Source organism: Carettochelys insculpta, chromosome 2 (genome assembly GCF_033958435.1).
Source record: "Carettochelys insculpta isolate YL-2023 chromosome 2, ASM3395843v1, whole genome shotgun sequence".
NCBI classification, from domain to species: Eukaryota; Metazoa; Chordata; order Testudines; family Carettochelyidae; genus Carettochelys; species Carettochelys insculpta.
The window spans coordinates 260,063,732-260,083,269 of NC_134138.1; the positions used below are offsets into that span (position 1 = coordinate 260,063,732).

The 19,538-nt window shown below is 41.7% G+C and overlaps 1 protein-coding gene across 3 annotated transcripts in view; it reads right to left on the minus strand.

The window, feature by feature from the left end:
- Positions 1-19,538, minus strand: part of DYNC2I1 (dynein 2 intermediate chain 1) — a 65,587-nt gene that overhangs the window by 17,267 nt on the left and 28,782 nt on the right. For 2 of the 3 annotated variants that reach the window (XM_074985049.1, XM_074985051.1), the window contains 10 exons: positions 18,205-18,270; positions 14,555-14,599; positions 12,929-13,136; positions 10,283-10,385; positions 8,022-8,151; positions 7,277-7,388; positions 6,884-6,978; positions 6,445-6,574; positions 5,067-5,239; positions 4,403-4,565 (listed from right to left, as the gene is read on the minus strand). In XM_074985049.1, coding sequence (XP_074841150.1) covers positions 4,403-4,565; positions 5,067-5,239; positions 6,445-6,574; positions 6,884-6,978; positions 7,277-7,388; positions 8,022-8,151; positions 10,283-10,385; positions 12,929-13,136; positions 14,555-14,599; positions 18,205-18,270 — 1,225 coding nt within the window. The remainder of the gene's footprint in view (positions 1-4,402; positions 4,566-5,066; positions 5,240-6,444; positions 6,575-6,883; positions 6,979-7,276; positions 7,389-8,021; positions 8,152-10,282; positions 10,386-12,928; positions 13,137-14,554; positions 14,600-18,204; positions 18,271-19,538) is intronic. The other variant, XM_074985050.1, reaches the window with a different exon arrangement.

Consider the following 19,538-nt stretch of genomic DNA (forward strand, 5'->3'; position numbering starts at 1 on the left):
TGGGCTCCCAACGCTGCCAACGAATGCCACTACTAGGCTGCAATCTGGGGCTGCAGCAAAGCTGTGAGCTGGGGCTGCCGCAGCAGGGCTGTGAGCTTATGCCATGGCAGCCACAACAGAGCTAGGAGCTGAGGCTGCGCCAGCAGGACAGGGACCAGAGCTACTGAAGTGTTGGGGGGAGGAAGGCAGAGTTGGGAGCTGGGGCTGAAGGCAGCCTGGCTGGGGTGGGGTTGGAAGTGGGGCCAGTAGCAGGCTGTGGGGTGGGCAGCAGGGGGAACCACCCCGGTCTGTTAAATTCCCTCATTTGGGACTGGTCTGGTTCTGAGGGTCTTGGACCAGGAAGGTCCAACCTGTACTTACCATTTCATACAATTTTAAAAGCAAATGATTATTTAGAGAAATCATCTCATTATGTACCCCTCTGTCAGTGACTATGATTATCAAAGATTTGCCACTGAAAATGCAACTGACTTAATTTAAAGTGAAAGAGATCTGGCTCCAATAAGTGTGCAATATAAAATCCTTATCTTAATATAAGCAATAAGCCACAACGGAACATATACACTCGGCTAGTGGTTAAAGATCGTCACTTAAAAATTCCATCAGTAACCAAATAATGTGTTCCCCAGCATGATTATTACTATTGGGAATGAAATGTTAACAATAATCTAATTTTTTCAAAATGAATAACTTTTTCAATATCATTCCTATATTTAAAAAAAGAATAGTACTAGAGATGTGGGACTCACTTTGGAATATGATGAAATACCCTACGTAGCTTATAGGCAGGCTGCTAAGTAGATAATAGGTGCACTCCCTTTCTGTATTGCAATGTAACTTTAGATAAGTGGGGCCAATTTCCATGGGAGGCTGAGGTAATCTAACAAGTCTAAATTCATAGAATACACACTTTGTTCTTGCTCCATCAACATACAAATATTCCAGTTTAAAATCACTCTAGGGATAGCTGCCTGCCTTATCCTGCAAATAAATCTGCATGAGTAAACTGTTCATTTGTGTGGCATCCCCCTGACTTCAGCTGAGCTTTAGATGAGTGTAAGTGGTTACCCCACTGATTCAACTGCTGATCCTTAGACCCACGCCTGCTTATCAATATGTTACTTACATGACTCATACAAAACTTTTATCATCTCTGAACCTGCTGTAATGCAGTTAAGGAGTCTAAGTTGGTTTAATCATGTGCCAAGGGGTTGGAAGAGGGGATACAGGAAGAAAATTCACTATAGAAGGTAATAAGGAGACGTAAGCAAAGTAGGTCACCTCCACACTCTTGAACTTACACCTTCCTCAGAATTCTCAGTTTGTAAGTATCACCACCTTTTACTCTATTACACATCAGCAAATGACTGCAAGAAAGGCCAAAGGAGTCTAATACTCTATCTTACACAGCATCTCTGGCTGTGGGCCTGTGTCTCCAAAAGCCATTTGTGTGGGAGTGATAGAACATTTGACCAACACACATTTTTTTCAACACTGTGATCCTTGCTGGGCATTTAGCTTGAATTGATGCCATCATAAAAAGGCCTGACCCATGTCAAAAGTCACACTCAAATTCTGAACAGTACTAAAGTCACAGACATGAAGGTGAGATGATGCAAAGAAGGTGTATGTGGAAGTATACTATGATTTACTATCACTTCCAAAGAATGTATATTGATTCAATGCCTGAGAGATATGTGGGCAATAAATGATCATGGCAAAGATAACCCCACCACAAATATTAGAGTAATCAGATAAAATTCTGAGGTGATATAAATTACACAGGTGAGATTTTTCAGACATATTAGAATTAGGAGTACAAATCTCACAAAGGATTAATGGGATTTAAGTTATGTAGGTGCTCCCGAAAGTCCCAGACTTCTCAATAAATGGGATTATAAATAGGTACAAGAGAAACATAAGTGTATACTAAAGTACAGAAAAGAGTTAAAGTGAGCATAAGGGAGGGTAAACTGATTTAGCAAATGACTTCAGCTGGGCCTTCATCATGCAACTTAAAGTAATAGGGGAGTAACCTATTTTAATTTACTCTCCCCCATACGGTATGCCTACGCTGTGGTTGGAGTGTGCACCACAGAGCATATAGACAGACAATCTATTTCCGTTTAAGCTATCGCACCAAAAATAGCACAGAGACTGGAAGTGTGGGATAGCCTCCCATGTACATATCCAGGTGGCTGGGTATTATTTTATTCAGGTGACACTGCCCATGCCACTGCCTATGCCAACACCACCACTGACGTTTTTAGTGTGCAAGCTAGAGCAGAGCTAGTGCATGGCTTTCTACCCCTGCTAGGAAGCACACTCCCAAGTTCAGCGTAGATACCTGCTCAATTGCTCAGCTGAAACAACTCTCTAGTCCGAGCCTTTGATGTATAAGTTACAGCAATTGACAGTCCTTTACACCCATTACTGACATGTAACTTTTACCAACTTATATATCACCTCTGAATTGTCCTAAGTAGCAAAAGCTAACATTTCTTATCATAATTTATGATACCTATAGTAGGAGGCATCCTTCAGTCTGCATAGACTATGGATCGCGCCCTTTATAGTTTCAATTGAGGACTTCATTTACAGCGTCTACTGTGACTATGAAGACCCAGATAAGAGTGACAGTCCTTGCTGTATCTCTTGCAGATGTGGTGGGTGTCTGGCAAGTCCTTAGTGTGCTTTCTGTGCGCTCGCTTCTCCTCTGCTAGCTGTCCGATCCTCATCTCGCCCTTCTGAAGGCCCTTGTGTAACCCCTGCCTCCATCTGCTGCGGTCGTCTGCTAGTTCTTCCCAGTTGTCCAGCTCAATGTCTACCTCTCTGAGGTCTCTCTTGCAGACATCTTTGTAGCACAACTGGGGGCATCTGGGAGGTCTTTTGCCAGAGGCTAGCTCACCGTACAGGATGTCTTTTGGAATCCTTCCATCATTCATCCTGTAGACATGGCCAAGCCAGCGGAGCCGAAGCTGCCTGAGGAGGGTGTGCATGGTTGGGATTCCAGCTTGCTCGAGGATGGCGGTGTTGGTCACTCTGTCCTTCCATGATATTCCAAGGATGCGCCTGAGGCAGCGCAAGTAGAAGACGTTCAGCCTCTTTTCCTGGTGGCCAGACAGGGTCCAAGTCTCGCTGCCATAAAGGAGGGTGCTGAGGATGCAGGCTCTGTAGACTTGCATTTTGGTGTGAGTGTACAGCTTGTTGTTATTCCACACTCTCTTGCTGAGTCTGGACGGAGTTGTGGCCGCTTTTCTGATCCTCCTATTTAGCTCAGTGTCCAACGACAGGGTGTCAGTGATGGTGGACCCGAGGTAAACGAACTCATGGACGACCTCTAATGTATAGTTGTCAATGCTGATTGATGGGGATTCAGAAACATCCTGATCGAGTACGTTTGTCTTCTTTAGGCTGATGGTAAGCCCAAAGTCCTTGCACGCCTTGGAGAACTGATCCAGCAGTTTTTGAAGCTGGTCTTCTGTGTGAGACACTACAGCAGCATCGTCTGCGAACAGCATGTCTCCGATGAGGACTTCTCGCACCTTAGACTTAGCTTTCAGCCTTGCAAGATTAAACAGTTTCCCATCAGATCTTGTGTGCAGCAAGATGCCCTCTGTTGAAGATCCAAAGGCGTGCTTCAGGAGGAGTGCAAAGAAGATCCCGAACAATGTCGGAGCAAGCACACATCCCTGTTTGACGCTGCTCCTGATTCTGAAAGCATCCGATAATGTGCCGTCATATTGGATGGTTCCTCTCATGTCTTCATGGAACGACTGGATCATCTTGAGTAACCGTGGAGGACAGCCTATCTTGTGGAGCAGTCTGAACAGACCATCCCTGCTGACCAAGTCAAAGGCCTTGGTCAGGTCGATGAAGGCTATGTAGAGTGGCTTCCTCTGCTCCCTGCACTTCTCCATGAACGTTGTGGTTGATGCAGCCCTTGATGCTGTCGAGCTCCTACCAGTAATGGACGAACTGGATCAGGAACCGACTGTGGATGAACTGAAGAGAGCCATCGACAGCATTGCAGCAGGAAAGGCCCCTGGCCAGGATGGTATACCACCAGAGGTAATCAAGTGTCCTGCGGACACACTCCTGGAACCCCTGTAGGGCTACTGTGCCTGTGCTGGAAAGAGGGTGAGGTTCCACAGGATATGCGCAACGCTAACATTGTAACGTTGTGTAAGAACAAAGGAGACAGAAGCGACTGCAACAACTACCGTGGAATCTCCCTCCTAAGCGTCACCGGTAAACTGTTCGCTCGCGTCATCCTTGGCAGACTCCAGATAATTGCTGAGAGGGTGTACTCCGAATCGCAGTGCGGATTCCGTGCAGAGAGGTCTACCATGATACCTATACTGAATATGAAATGATCATTCAAAACACACATCATACTAACCAGTAGAAAATGTTGGAGCTCTAAATATCCAGTCAGTTTCATTTAACTTCACACATTGATGCATCCTAGAGTTTTCTCGGAGATCCCACATTACCAATGAACCATCCTTTGTTCCAGCAAACACTAAAGTTGCTTTACTGGGACTAAAGCAGCAGCATGACACCTATAAGGCAGGAAAAAATACATTAGGCTTATAATTGAAAGGTAGCTAAAGGCTTGGTCCAGCTCACTATACTTATGTTCTTCCAACCTACACAAGTCCAGAAAAATTAGAGATGCTGGCTCCATGGCAGGCCAAGGCAGGCTGCAGGAAACCTCCTATCTCCTCTCCAAAGTACTGTCCGCACTTACAGCTGCAAAGCTGAAAGGTATAATTCCACTCCATACTAATGGCTGAGGAGACAGGTAGTTCCTGGTAACTTCTACCCCAGATCGAAAAAAAAACCCCAAACCCTGTAAAATGGAGTCAGGGTGAATGTAGACCCTCTCTAAGCTCTCTACATCAGATGTGGAGTTGCGTGGGGTGGGGTGGGACATTGTCTCAGTGAATTCAACTGTACAACATTTATAAAAAAGCATTTTATAAACTGTACGAAGAAAGTACAGCACAACATGCACCCAAAATTCATTCAATAGGCAATTGTGTAATAAGTAGGAATTGTACCTCTGCTTCAGAGACTAAAACTTTTTGAGGACTGGAAGGCTGCCAGACATTCCATACACATATGATATACTTCCTGTCCAATTGAACAGCACCTGGTTTTTCTGGTAACCCATGAACAGAAAGCAAAGCCTGCCTCTGAACCTGAGAGATGTGCAAGCAGGACACTTTTCGGCCTATGTCAAAATAAAAAAGGAAAACTTTTTAAACAAGAGAGTGAATAATTAGCTGCCAAGCCACAAATTAAGAAATTAATGAGCAATTGAAAAGACTATTTGAATACTACTGGCACTATGCCTTTGCTGCCAGAGCAGGAAGGAAGAAAAGGGAACTGGGAGAAGGAGAGAAAACTGTTCTATCCTCCCCCAAAACTGGCTTTAAATGAGGAAAGTGAACAGGAATGGAGAGAAAATGGAGGCAAAAAATCTGAAGAACTATTATTTTGGATACAGACAAGCCCTGGTGTTCTCAATAATAAATCTGAGATGACTATGGTACATGCTAGAAAACACACTAATGTCTCAACCAGGGAACAGGCAGTAGGGGAGAGGGTACATGGTGTAGAAATGTAGGCATTTATCAGAACAACAGATTCATTTTTTCTGGAACATCTTGGTAGAATATGCAACATTTCATGCTGAGGTAGGTCTTTCCTTCTAAGAATGACTGTTTTAGGTTTGGGGTTTTTTTTCTCATCTATAATTTTGTAGTTTGCTTGGAGAAAGTCATAGTTGTGTTCTAGACATATCAATCCATATTTCTGCAGTGCAGAATGGTTGCTTTGCTCCATGTTGCCAAAGTAAATTGAGCTCTAACCCTAACATAACCAAACTAGGAAGGATCCTTGCAGTGCAAGGGTAATCCTTCAGCCACACAGACCCAGGATACTGAAAAAAATGAAGGTGGGGCTACACTATTCCATATTTATGACATACTGACTCCTCGCTGCATTTTTGGCCTCTTGTGGTCATTTGTAGCTGGGGGTCCTCTAAATCAACATATGGGGAGCTGCCCTACATAGAATTACAACAGGATCAGAGGAATGCAAATGTGAGCTTTACCTCACTTTTACACCCTAACGTGCTCTCTATGGTTCAACCAAGCAAAAGAGGAGTTCACCTTGTCCATTAAAATAAGTGCAATAACAAAAAGTCTTGTGGCACCTTATAGACTAACAGATATTTGGAGCATAAGCTTTCGTGGGCAAAGACCCGCTTCATCAGATGCATGAGACCATGCATGATGAAGTGGGTCTTTGCCCACAAAAGCTTATGCTCCAAAATATCTGTTAGTCTATAAGGTGCCACAAGACTTTTTGTTGTTCTCAAAGCTACAGACTAACACAGCTACCTCTCTGATAAGTGCAATAACGTTCTCTTACCATGGAGGAAAGGTAGATTAGTATTTAGCTGGAAGCAGCTATCACTAATAGACAAACTGGTTTGTCGAGATCTCAGATTCCACCTGGGTTGCGTTGCAACTCGATCTTCTTCAAGCAAAACAGCAATCACCTTTTAAACATAATTAATCACATTTATAAAAATAAAAAGACTGTTCTTACATTCCAACTTCACTGTCAACAACTTTCCAATCTATTTTGATGAGTTTAATAGCTTTTGATAAACTCTCGGTAACTTTACCACCTTGAAAAACACAGTTTAAAAGGGACATATATTTTACACAGGCTTTTTTCTGTTCCTCTGAATAGGGCTGACTCTCACCCATAATGAATATTATTCACGCTTACTTATAAGGAACAGGCATTTTAAGTGATCCACGTCTCCCACATTTTATATATGCATACTCATGTAGGAATGCACCTGACAAGCAGACCGGAGGAAGTTTGTTAATCTCTGTGAATCAATCTTAGGAGTTACAGCTGTATCTACAGAAACATCATTGCTTCTTCTGGGGCCTGTAAAAAGACATGAGATTAAAACAAAATCAATTCCTAAAAGAAATTTCATTCTCTGTGCAACATTTGAGGAACAGAAGGCATGACAGCAGCCAATTTTTCTTCAGCAGCAACAATGCTGAGTTTGGAGAAGATGCAGGAGGCCTACTTTTCTTCCCAGCAGATGCAGGAATAAATAAATAAATAAACAAATAAATAAATCTAACAGCAGACTGTCTCATTTCAGAATCTAACAGCACTGAAAAAAGAAGTTTAAGTATTTAAGGACCTAAATAAACATGAACAAAGGGTTATTCACCTCCAGATACAAGGACACTGTCTCCTGGATGTTGTGTCCATTTTTCTAGTGTCTCTATTTCATCTGTCTGAATGTCTCTCTCAAGATTATCCTCATTGCACTGAACATATGCCTAAATGTGAAAATAAAATTATTAAAAACTCTGAGCACTTTCTTGCTGAAACCCAAAAGCTGAAACTTAACATAAATGGGTAGCTTTTAAAACTGTTACATTCAACATTACTGTCTTCTGTTTGTGAGTTTCCAAATACATGTGTACTGTTCTACATATTAAACTGAGAGTAAATGCATTTTCATTATTCATGTGTTCCAAAAATTTATTTTAAACATCTACCAACAAGACACACAAAAAAGTGTTTTACACTTTTGACACACTTACCTTAGGATAACTATCAGAAAGCTTGAATCGCTTACAAATCTTCTGAAGAATCTTGTGGTTTTGCAACTGCTCTTTATGTTAATGAGCATTAATAATCTAAAAATGCTTATTTTACACCTTGCTTCCTGTTCCCATTGTGCTATCTTTCCCAGCCATCCCACTGCATACACAAATTCCTCTAAAAATTAGAGAGCTACTAACTGTTTAGGGCCATTCCTGACTTGTTTTTTCTCTTGTCAAAACTAATTGAAGTTTTGATGATTACCACCCTCATAGCTAATATAACCAACAGAAGGAAAGTCATTTTCTAAGATAAAAATCTAAGCTTTCAGGATTCATATAGTCTAAAAAAAGTCAGGTACTTGCTTGCTTAGTGTTTGTTTTTCCAAAATTCCTGATGTACATGTCATATTCATTCACTGGAGGTAAATCCAATAAAGAAAAACTCACTGAGAAATCCAGATCAATTAGGCGAAGCAGTTCTGAACTCCGTTTCCTTTACAATGAATTACAAAAGAGAAAAATAATTATTATGTAAAATCTATATGAACTCATGTCAGTTTAAAGGAAAATAGCATTATTAGGGTGACCAGACATCCAATTTTTAAAGTAATTGTACTATAGTTAAGCCCTTCTGTAGGTGTCCAGACTTTTTCTTGGAAGTGGCCAAATTGTCTCATATTTTCTGCTGCCTGGCAGTACCAGTACCTGTAGCTGGGGGCAGGGAGGCCAGGAAGGGTTTTTATCAGTGGTCAGCCGCTGCCTGGAGGTGTTAGCTGCCTTTCAACACTGTGTAGCCAGGAAAGGAAAAGCTGTTCCCAACCACAGGGAGGATGGGAAAGAGAAAGGGATGAGCTCTGAAAAGACGTAGGTCTGGTTATCCCTTCACCTGCTACTCCTTTGTGGCTGCAAGCAGCTCCCATCCCTCCCCTGCCACACAATACCAAGAAGCTGATGCTGGCCATGTCCTGGTGTGAATCCTGGCAGGAAGTGGGGAGGTGGTCATATGATCTGACATGCTCCCACCCAATGCCTGTAGAAGATGTGGCACCAGAACTGGGGAGGCAGGCCCCTCACATGTCCCAGACAGGCATGAAAGCACCAGGAAGGAAAGGTCAGGTCAGTCAAAGTCTCCCACCCCACATCTTCTCTCCATGTATGTATCTGGGTTGAATGGATTAGGGTATATATTAACTTCTCCTTGTGTGACTCCTAAAGCCTTAAAGATAAGAGGAAATAAAAAGTATTCAGCATAATGGATGGTTCGAATAGGAGAGGCAGACCCCACAGAGAATGGATAGATGATGCAGTAGATTTGTGCAGAGCTAGTCTACAAAAACTAAGCCACTCTGCACTGGACAGGGAAAGATGGAAGTAAATAGTGAGAGAGGCATCAGACACCAACAGGCGCTGAGCCCACGGTTATTGATGATGATGATGATGATGATGATGATGAACTATGCAGTATTTGTTATTAACGGGAGCTAAGTAAACTTTATGTTTATTGGAATATTTATACTGCACACTTGTGATTGATTGCCACTGAACTCCCCTTCACCTTTCCCAGTTGTCCCATATCAGCATAAGGACACTTAATCACCCTATGCATTACACAATAACATATTACAGATCTAACAATCTATTCCCCTTCAAGCACACGCATGGAATTACATATCGATGTCCATTGATATTAAAATGTATTTGTAATGGTAATATTAGGAGTTCTAATTTATTGTGACATGAGGGTAAAGATTTTATTTGAAATCCAAGACCTGGCTGCAAATCAAGGGAAAGTTATACTACTAATTAACAGGTATACATCAACCTAAACTTTTAACAGCCTATGGAGTGTTATGTCACAGGCCTTACTGAAAGCCCATGAAAAATTACCCTTCCTGTGGTATGCATGAATGCACTTCAAGTTCCTCAAGTAGTTAGGATGGCAGGAATTACTCCTAAAGATGCATTAAAAATGTCTTTTTTATTAGCTCCCAATTTCTCCTATGTACATACAGTGTCATCTACACAGGTCGTGACAAGACTCCCAGCCGAGGTTGACAGACTTGGGCTCATGCTACCATGCAAAAATAGCTGTGCAGACAACACTATTAAGTTGCGGCTCGGACTAGAGCTTAGCTCTGAAGCCCACTTCCTCTGTATGTTTCAGAGCCTGAGTTCCAGCCTGGTCTGCAATGTCTAACATAGAACAAAACAGCAGTCACGTAGCACTTTAAAGACTGAAAAAATAATTTATTAGGTGATGAGCTTTCATAGGACAGACCCACTTCTTCAGATCCAATGAAAGCTCATCACCTAATAAATTATATATAACTATATTACATAGAGAGTCTATAGAACTATATAGAGTCTATAGAACAGAATTATTTTACTAGGTCCTTAATTTTGAACAAAGCATGCAAATAGGATACAATTCAAACCAAATCAGTGTAGCTGATTAAGCAATCCTTCATTTTATGTAACATCAAATATTATACAAAATTTTATACATATAAATATTTATATATAAATAATTACTACAAATATTTTAAACATTATGGAAAGAATTCACATATTAAATGGTGATCTGCCTAAATAGCTACATGCAGTTAATTTTTAATGTTGCTTACTTCTGTTTACTGGCCATATTTCGATTACTTTGCCGCTGGTTTGCTGTTTCAAAATCCATGAACATTCCACAGAAAGAGCCTCTGGCAGGAGAATCTTGCCTTTCTGTACGTTATTACAAAATTTTATGAACAAAATAAATAAAAGATTAAAATGTGAGATAACAAAAAGTATAGCAATCAACAAATGTGACGTGACGTGGAACTGCTAATGATTAATTATGCAGGTAATGATATATTTGCAGGCAAAGGATTGGTGCACTGGGCATCAAAACTTTATCAAAAATAAAACAACTTTTTTCCTTTACTCCGGGGTCCTTTACTGTTCAGATTTTTATTTCAGAAGTTACCATTAGTGCTGTAAATGTTTCTACTCTCTTAAAACTGTCCTTTCTTTTCACTATGAAGAATTCCCTAATATACATTAAGAGTTCAAGGACTGGTGACAACAGTCTGCTGTTAAGATGGCCCTCTTCAAATAGGGACTAGTAGCTCAGATTCACACAAGCTGGCACAAAGTGGTGTAAATTATACTGCTCAACAGCAAGTTGGCCTCTACAACTGAGGAGGAATCACTGATGGATAAGAGACACTGCAGCTCTTTGGAGATATAAGCCACAAGCTGGAAGCTGCTGCTTAAAGCCAATCTGGTCAATGAACCAACTGAAGTGCTAGAAGCCATAAACTCTTAAATTCTAGTTCCATCCCTGCCTGTGACTCACTAAGAAGACTTTGAAAAGTTAACTGACTTCAGTGTCTGATTCCCTATCAGAGTTGATAATATTTAAGCTACTTCAAAAGGAAGACTGCTAAGATCTGTTTGATAACGCCTATAAAGTGTTTTAAAATGTAAGACGCTACAGCAGTGCTAAATATCATTGCTACAGTGATTTGCAGTTAACTACATTAAATAAAAATGAATTGTCAATATACCCAGAGGTGTGGACAATTTACAGTAAACCAAAATTTGTGCAGCAGGTATTATATGGAAATTTCCAAATCTGATCTGTAGCAGAGTGCACACTAGAAGCCGAAGCAGGAATAGTGAGCTTCTGCAAGAATATAGGAAATCTCGAATGCAACAAACTGATTCTTATAAAGAAAGTACTTCCAAAACTCCCCTTCTTTAAAAATACATCTGCACTAAAAGTGAGAACCTATTGCCAAGTTTATTACCTTTCACTAATTTGATGAAATCTGCTCATATTGCAGGTAGGATGGTGATTTTTCTAACTTACAAATTACTACTAACTCAACCTGGAATCTGAAAGTCAAGCTGAGTTTTGACAAAGATTCTACGTTATATCATCTAGAGAAACTCCTAGTGACTCATCAATAGCTATACTGAACTTAAGTACAAAGAGAAGTGAAAAGTAGCAAAAGCTTTTCTAATATATATCAATCCAAAATTGTGCTAAGGTAAATCAGGGCTTCATAGTGATTGTAATCAATAAACTAAGTAGACCTGTAGAGGAAGAGATTGTCATTTTACACAGTAAGTTTTCACAGCAAAAATATACTTTAAAGATGAATTATAAACCACAAATAAAAAACAGTGGTTGCATTCGTAAATACTTTTGTATCTTCTTTCTTATTTTTAACATAAGAAGTAAGTGTCTGACTTCACTCTTTCTGTTGGAGGATATTGTTAAGATCTTTGACCATTTCTACACATAAACGGCCCGAAACATGCTAATGAGGCATGGATGTAAATTCCCCATGCCTCATTAGCATAATATCACATGTTTTGGAGTCCGGACGATTATCTTCTGGACTCCAAATCATGTGACATTATGCTAATGAGGTGTGGGAAATTTACATGCATGCCTCATTAGCATATTTCAGGCCGTTTATTAGCATGCCACTTTCAGAGAAAGTGGCACGTGTAGAAACGGCCTTTGAAAGACTCAGAGGGTGACACTTTATGAACCTAAAACAGAATCTCAGCTCTCCCAACCCTCCAAATGAGGGAACAGGGTTAAGTCTCAACCTGTACATTTTTATACTTCACATTGGAAATCATGAGTAAGATCTCTGAAGTTTCACTTAGCTATTTGAAAGTTACACTGCTTAACCAGAAACCTAAGGCTGGGTCTACATGTGCCCTTTCCTTTCGAAAGGGGCATGTTAATGAGGAGGTTCGAAAGATGCTAATGAGGCACTGCAATGAATATGCAGCACCTCATTAGCATAATGGCAGCCACGGCAATTCAAAAGTGCAGCTTTTCGAATCGTGCACCGCCTGTGGAGATGGGACCTTCCGAAAGGACCCCCCCCACCAGTTTTCGAAAGCCCTTCTTCCTATCTGGTGATTGGAAAAAGGGCTTTCGAAAACTGGGGGGGTCCTTTCGGAAGGTCCCGTCTCCACAGGCAGCGTGTGATTCGAAAAGCTGCACTTTCGAATTGCCGCAGCCGCCATTATGTTAATGAGGCACTACATAGTCAGTGTGCCTCATTAGCATAGTTCGAACCTGCTCATTAACATGCCCCTTTCGAAAGGAAGGGGCATGTGTAGACCCAGCCTAAGTGATTTACTTAGAATACTAGCTTTTTGCATTTAATGAAGATTTTTCAGGCAAGCTGAAGTATCTTGTTTGAACAAAAACTGCTATGTATTTAATTACAACACATAAAAAACTAAGCACATACCCATCTTTGGTTCCTTTTTGTGTTCTTTTTGGATTTGCTTTGGTAGTAAGGTATTGAGCCTCTCATTTTCTGCATTAATTGCTCTTTGAATTTCTTCTATTTCTGACTTCTTAGAACCAGGAATCTCTCTTAGTTTTTCTTCTGAGTCTCCATCCTCATTATTATTGTCATCTTCATTGTCATCATCATCAAAATCATCTTCGTAATCCTTTAAAATAACATTTATTTTAATAAATGTTAAACATAAATGAAATAACATAATTTAAATCATGTTATTGGAGCCTGTGTTAAAATACCATTTGTCTTATGTAAAGATGCTTTTAAAAAGTCCTATAATAATTCAACACATTTGTTCTCAGAAGCAATGATGCATAAAAACGGCCATATACCCTCTGATCAGGAGTCATTTTAAATATTATTTGATTTAAATAAGCTCTCTCTTATATGCTGGTGATAAACTTATCTGGAGAAGCTACAGTCAGGGTATTGGGACTGAAATATTACTTTTTTGGCTCTTCTAAAAACAGTCTAAAATAGCATTTCTGTAAAGTGTGTATCATATCATATCAATACATATGCTGGTGTGCAGTGGTGAAACTGTTTTATGGACATCTGTTTAAGCTGGTGTGAATAACTCTTCGTGGTTTTGCATTTGAGCAGCCATACTAAGCTTGCGCCAATAAAGCCTTTATTTCACCATACACTACTATGCATTCAATAGCAAAATGGCATAAAACTGTCATATTAATGATGGGCTCAATACCGCTCTTTTTGCAATTAATGAAAAATGCATCTTTCACCTCATCTTTTGCATCTTTCACCACATCTTCTCTTTTCCAATTGACCTATATATGCCAGGATTATAACAATCCAAATTTCATAAAAACTAAGAGTCATCATATAAAAACTTATCAAGATCCTAAACCTTTAAATATTTAGGCCCATATTTAACTACAAGCACAAGAATTATCCCACTGGAGTCAAAAGAGATATACCATATACATGTCATCTGAAACTGTAGTTTCATTGAAGTCAATGGGGCCAAGATTTCACACATAGGCCCGAGATGATCACTGTCCACACTATGGTTGCTCTTGGCTAGGAATAAATGTCCCTAAAGCACAATTTTTCACTTTACACAACTTTCTTGGCTAAAGACTTGTAAACAGAGCTGGTAACTCATTTTATTCTGATCAAATTGCAAGCTCGATAAAGAAATGAATACAATTTTTGTAAACTGATAGACTGAACACATTTTGGTGACTTACTGACATATTAGACATAATGTCAAATTTGACTTTTCCCACATTTACGAACCCACAACAAGTGATTAGGCTAAAATTCAAGACTTTTATTTAAAAAGTTGTTTGAATACCTGAAGTCTAGTAAGACAGAATAACGATCCTTTGAAGACTTCTTCTAATGGAAAATTTAAAGCTACCTACCTCTCCTACCCCTCAACAACACAGAAATTTATATATGTTACATGATGTCTTCTGATTAAGATAAAAGCCTACTAAGAAGTCTGAAAGGCCCCAATGTTACCAAAAAAGCAAAAAACATAAACCACAAATCAAACAAGTTATCACTTACAAATTATTACAAAAAGAAAAAAATAATACATACTTCAAAATCATCTTCATAATTTGTCAGACAGTTATCAATGACTTCCTAGATGGCAAAATACAACAGTAGAATAAATTAAACCTTCACAATACATTGATCTTTTATTTGCCAGAACATTAACAATGAAATAGCTTACTTTTTCATATTCTCTGATAACATTTTAAAATACATTTATAAAACTAACATATTACCAATTCATTTTATAACTGTAATTACAGAAGCATGTAGCAGCAGGTAGGGATGATGGACATAACAACAATTTAAGCACACAAAAAGTAGCCAACTGAATCACATTATATGAATACCCCTTCTTTTTTTAGGATTTTCTGAGGGAAATTAAATGTGCTAGTTGTATATGCTTTCATGAAAGCCTGACACAAAATTACAATATTTAAAAACAGCAATAAAACTGAGCATTTATGAAAAAATCCATTAATACAACACCAGTACTTTCGACCATTCACATCAGTAACCTGCAAATTTTGGGTAGGATCAAGTATTTTCAGTGCAACAAAAACCTAACTCAGTAAGGCAATGTCGACATATGGGAGTTATTTTGAAATAACTTTTGAACACTATCTAAATAATATATGCACTATTTCAAAATAACTTTGAAATAGCAGGCGCATTATTTTGAAACCAGTAAATTTAAAAGTTTTAGGATTAATGCTTATTTCAAAATAAGTGCCATTTAGATAGGGTCAAAAGATATTTCGAAATAGATAGCCTCCATAGATAGCATGGCTGACTGAGCACTCTGGCCCAGACCAGGAAGACCCTGTGGTCTCCCACCAGCTGGGGACCCTTGCTGGGAACGGAGCACTTCCAAGATGGCAGTGAGCCACAGCAGCCAGCAGGCTTCCACAGGCATGTGGTGCTCTGTGGGCTCACTTGACAACATGAACCAAGGCAATGCTGGAGAGCTGCTCCCTGCAGCTTCCCAAGAGGACACCCTAGCCTCTCAAGGCTCAGCACCAGGCAAGAAGAGATGGGAACTTTCCTGGGCGAGTGCAGAGATTGGGGACCTCATTGAGGTCTGCAGTGAGGAGGCCAACCTTGAGGATCTCAACACCCAAGACAAAAATGCCACCTTCTATGGCTGCATGTCCGCCAACCTGGCACAGTGTAGCCACATCCACACCCAAGAATAGGTGTGGATGAAGGTCAAGGAGGTCCGCCTGGCCTACACCCAGTCAGCTGCCCCTATTACAATGAGCTGCACCAGATCCTGCATGGCGGGGGCGTGCCATCGCCACCCCAAGTACTGGACTCCAGGCGCGCAGAGCTGGTAGTCGACTGCCCTGGGGCCACCAAGATGGAGAAGGGAGAGAAGTCCACGGCCACAGAGGTGGAGATGGAGGAGGCCAGTCAAGCCCCCCAGGAGCCATCCTCACCATTGTCTGACATGGGAAAGGAGCCCTATGGTGAGTGCCATTACCATCCCCCATGCAGGAATGGAGGGGCTGCCCATGTGTCACCTGATGGCCCACTGCGTGGAGAAGGACCTGAAGCTTCGCCGTCACCACTCCTGGTTGCAGCTTGTCCACAGGCAGGCCCTGGTGGAGACTGAGCAAGCGCTGGTTCGGGGCATGCTGGCCCCTGCCACTCCATCGCTCTGTCCCCACTCCCCTCTCCAAATCCCAGATACACGCAGCCCCCCGATGTGCCTGCCAGAGGGCAGAACAGTGTGGCTGCTCATAGGCTAGTCCCATGCACTCGGTATCCACCCTCTACACAGGCAGGAAGGCCTCCCGCTTCCTCTCACACAAGTTACGCAACACACAGCACATTATCACCACATATGGGATGTTGTGCTCCCGTAGGTCCAGACAGGTGGGAAGGTAACGGGATTGTCCCTTGAAGTGGCCGAAGATGATCTAGGCCATCATGAGGGCTTGGAACACCTGGGTGTTGACTGCGTCCTGGGAGGGTTTGAGATGACTGGTGTTGGGTTTCATCAGCCATGGCATGAGGGGATAGGCCATGCCCCCCACAAGGCACACCAACATGTCCACATCCCAGACCCTGATGGTATGGTCAGGTAAGAGGTCGTGGCGTGCGGCCTCTGGAACAGGCTAGAGTTCTTGAATAGGTGGATGTTGTGTGCCTTCCCCAACCACCCAATAAAGATGTCCTTGAATTGTCTCTAGTAGTCGGTCACAGCTTGCAGGACCATTGAGAAGTTTCCTTTATGGTTTACGTAGCTGGATGCCCCATGGTTCAGTGGATGGATGGGGATGTGTCCCCCATTGATGGCCCCCCCTGCAGTTGGAGAAGCCCAGGGTGCTGAACCCCTTGACGATGACGTCAACATATGCCATACATATGACCCTCCACAGCAGGATGCAGCTGATGGTCTTGACCACCTGCAAGGGTAGGGACAGAGCAGGACTCACCAAGGTGCCAGAGTGTCTTCTGGGTGCTGCTCCCCCAGCCCCTCAAGCTGGTTTGCCCTTGTCCCCCCTTCACAGACAGCAACTCCCTGCACTCATGCCCACCCCGGCTGGGCTTGCTGGAGTGGAACAGGTGGGACCCTTACAGGGAGGGGGCTTGCACCACCCCTAACCCCCATGTTTCCTACAGACACCCATCCTGTCCTCCCACCCTGTCCTGTCCCAGTGGCCGAAAGCCCCATATCTCCTTGAGCAGGACGCCGATGGTCAACCTCCCCATGCCAAACTGGTTCCTGATGGAGTGGTAGCTGTCTGGCATGGCAAGTTTCCACAGGACAATAGTGACCCACTTTTGCAGGGGAATGGCAGGCCTCATGTTTGTGTCCTGTTGCCACAGGGTGGGCACCAGCCACTCACAGAGCTCCAGGAAAGTGGCCCTCACAACGCAAAATTTCTAGAGCCATTGCTGGTCTCTCCATTGCTCCAGGACGACGTGGTCCCACCAGTCTGCACTGGTGTCCAGCCACCAGGTGCTACGGTGCACAGGGATCATTGTGCAGCCAGCAGGCTCCAGCTGCTGGCCCTGTTCCCCCAGATACCTGAGGAGAGTCCGCTAGACAGTCTTGGGGTTGGGTTCAGGGACTGGGAGTCAGCCTGCACAAAGTGCTGCATAACCTGCAGCAGGAGGGGATCCAGACAGCTGAGGGGCAGCTCTGGCTCCACAGCATAGAGTGTACTGGTGTCCTGAATCAGGGCAACCAGCATACATAGTGAGAATGCTTTGCTGTCCCTCAGAGCTAGGCAAGCAAGCCAGCAGAGAAACCTGAGACATGGCTGTCCAGGAGGTCCCTTTAAACACGAGCCTCAGATAGCCTCAAGCAGCAGCTGTGGGAAGCAACTGCTGCTCTCTTATTTGAGACAGAACCAAATTCCTATGGACGCTTTATTTCGAAATAGCTCATCTCTACTTTGATGTGCTTTTTGCATTTAGATGTATTATTTTGAAATACTGTAATATCTTATTTCAAAATAAGCCTGTCATGTAGACAGCCTAGCTGTTCAAATCATCTTAACAGCCCCCCACAATACAAGAGTGTGTGACAGTTTCTGTTAATTGCATACTAATTAAACTGCATGCAAATATTATGCAGAATGGCATGAAAAAAACAAATGGAATTTAACTCACAAGGAAAGCTATTTGCTACTTCCATGCTTTCAGGAAATCAAGAGAAAATAAAAAATACCAAATGTGCTTACAAGTTCTTCCTCGCTTTTTTGCCTCTGCATAGGTTTCCATGTTGACTCATGTTCACCCTGGTGTTGCTAATGATTCAAAATATAAAAGCAAGAAGAGAAAAGACATGAAATAAGCTAAGTAATAGAAAAATCTGATTGTAAATATGTTAGTATTGATAATTCTTAATACTGAGAATTATATCAGGCTAATCATCTTCAATGTACTGTATAGACATGAAGGCTGGTTGTGACAAACCTAATACAGCCATCCACCATAGTAAAGGGCAGTAACACTCCAACTCCACCTCCTTTATAGCTTTGTTAGAGCTATCTGGCTCTTGAGTGTGATACCAGGGGCAGCAGGAGGCAGTACTCCAGCTGCTTCTCCTGTGAGCAAACAGGTGTAGGAACACACTTACACTGCCCAGTGGTACTGGCTCAGAAAATGAAGGGAAGTAAGCTGCACCCATAAAAGAGCAACTACAAATTACTTTCCTTATAGAGTCACTCTTAGTTACAGCTAGTCTAGGGTAGCATTTCTGGTGAAGACTCTCTATACCAACAGGAGAGCTCTCCTATCGGCATAAAAAATTCACTTTCACAAGAAGTAGCAGCTATGTCCACTATCCATACTAGAGATTAAGTTGATGTAACTTATGTCACACAGAGACATATATTATTCATACCTCTGAGCAACATAAATTAAACTGAAGTAAAGTCCAGTGTAGAACAAGCCTAAGAAGAAATTGGGGGATCGTGATGTTAAGTAGAAAGTCTTAGTTCTACCCAAAACTATTCCTGGGACAGTATATGTTATGTACCTCTCATCCCACAGAGCTTTGTCTAAGGGTACAACCTAGCTTGGAGCAATTGCAAATAAAAATGCTTATGAAAACAAAGCCTGAAAGAAAATGGCAAAAGGCATATGATAAATTTAAAAACTATCATACTGCACTCACACCAAAGGGCAATGTTAAGCTAAAGCACCATAGCATTACTCTTTCACTGCTGAGTATTTCTGCATCTGACAAAGTGAGTTGTATCTCAAGAAAGCTTATGCCCTAACACCATAATAAATTTATAATAATAAATTTAAAGTGTCACCGGACTCTCTGATATTTTTGCTGAAATAGACGAACACGCCTTCGCCTCTGAAACCTGAGTATTTACTGTGGAGTCTTAACTTTACCCTAACACAATTTTTGTGTTTGCAATATCCTGCTTTTCCATGAGGCAAAATTAAATAATAAATTATCTACCCTACAGTAAGTACGGCTCTTCCAAATGTTGCAGTCAACCTGGATTTCAGTTTAGGGGCACATGCACCCTAATGTATGTGAGCGTGAAATCTTGTG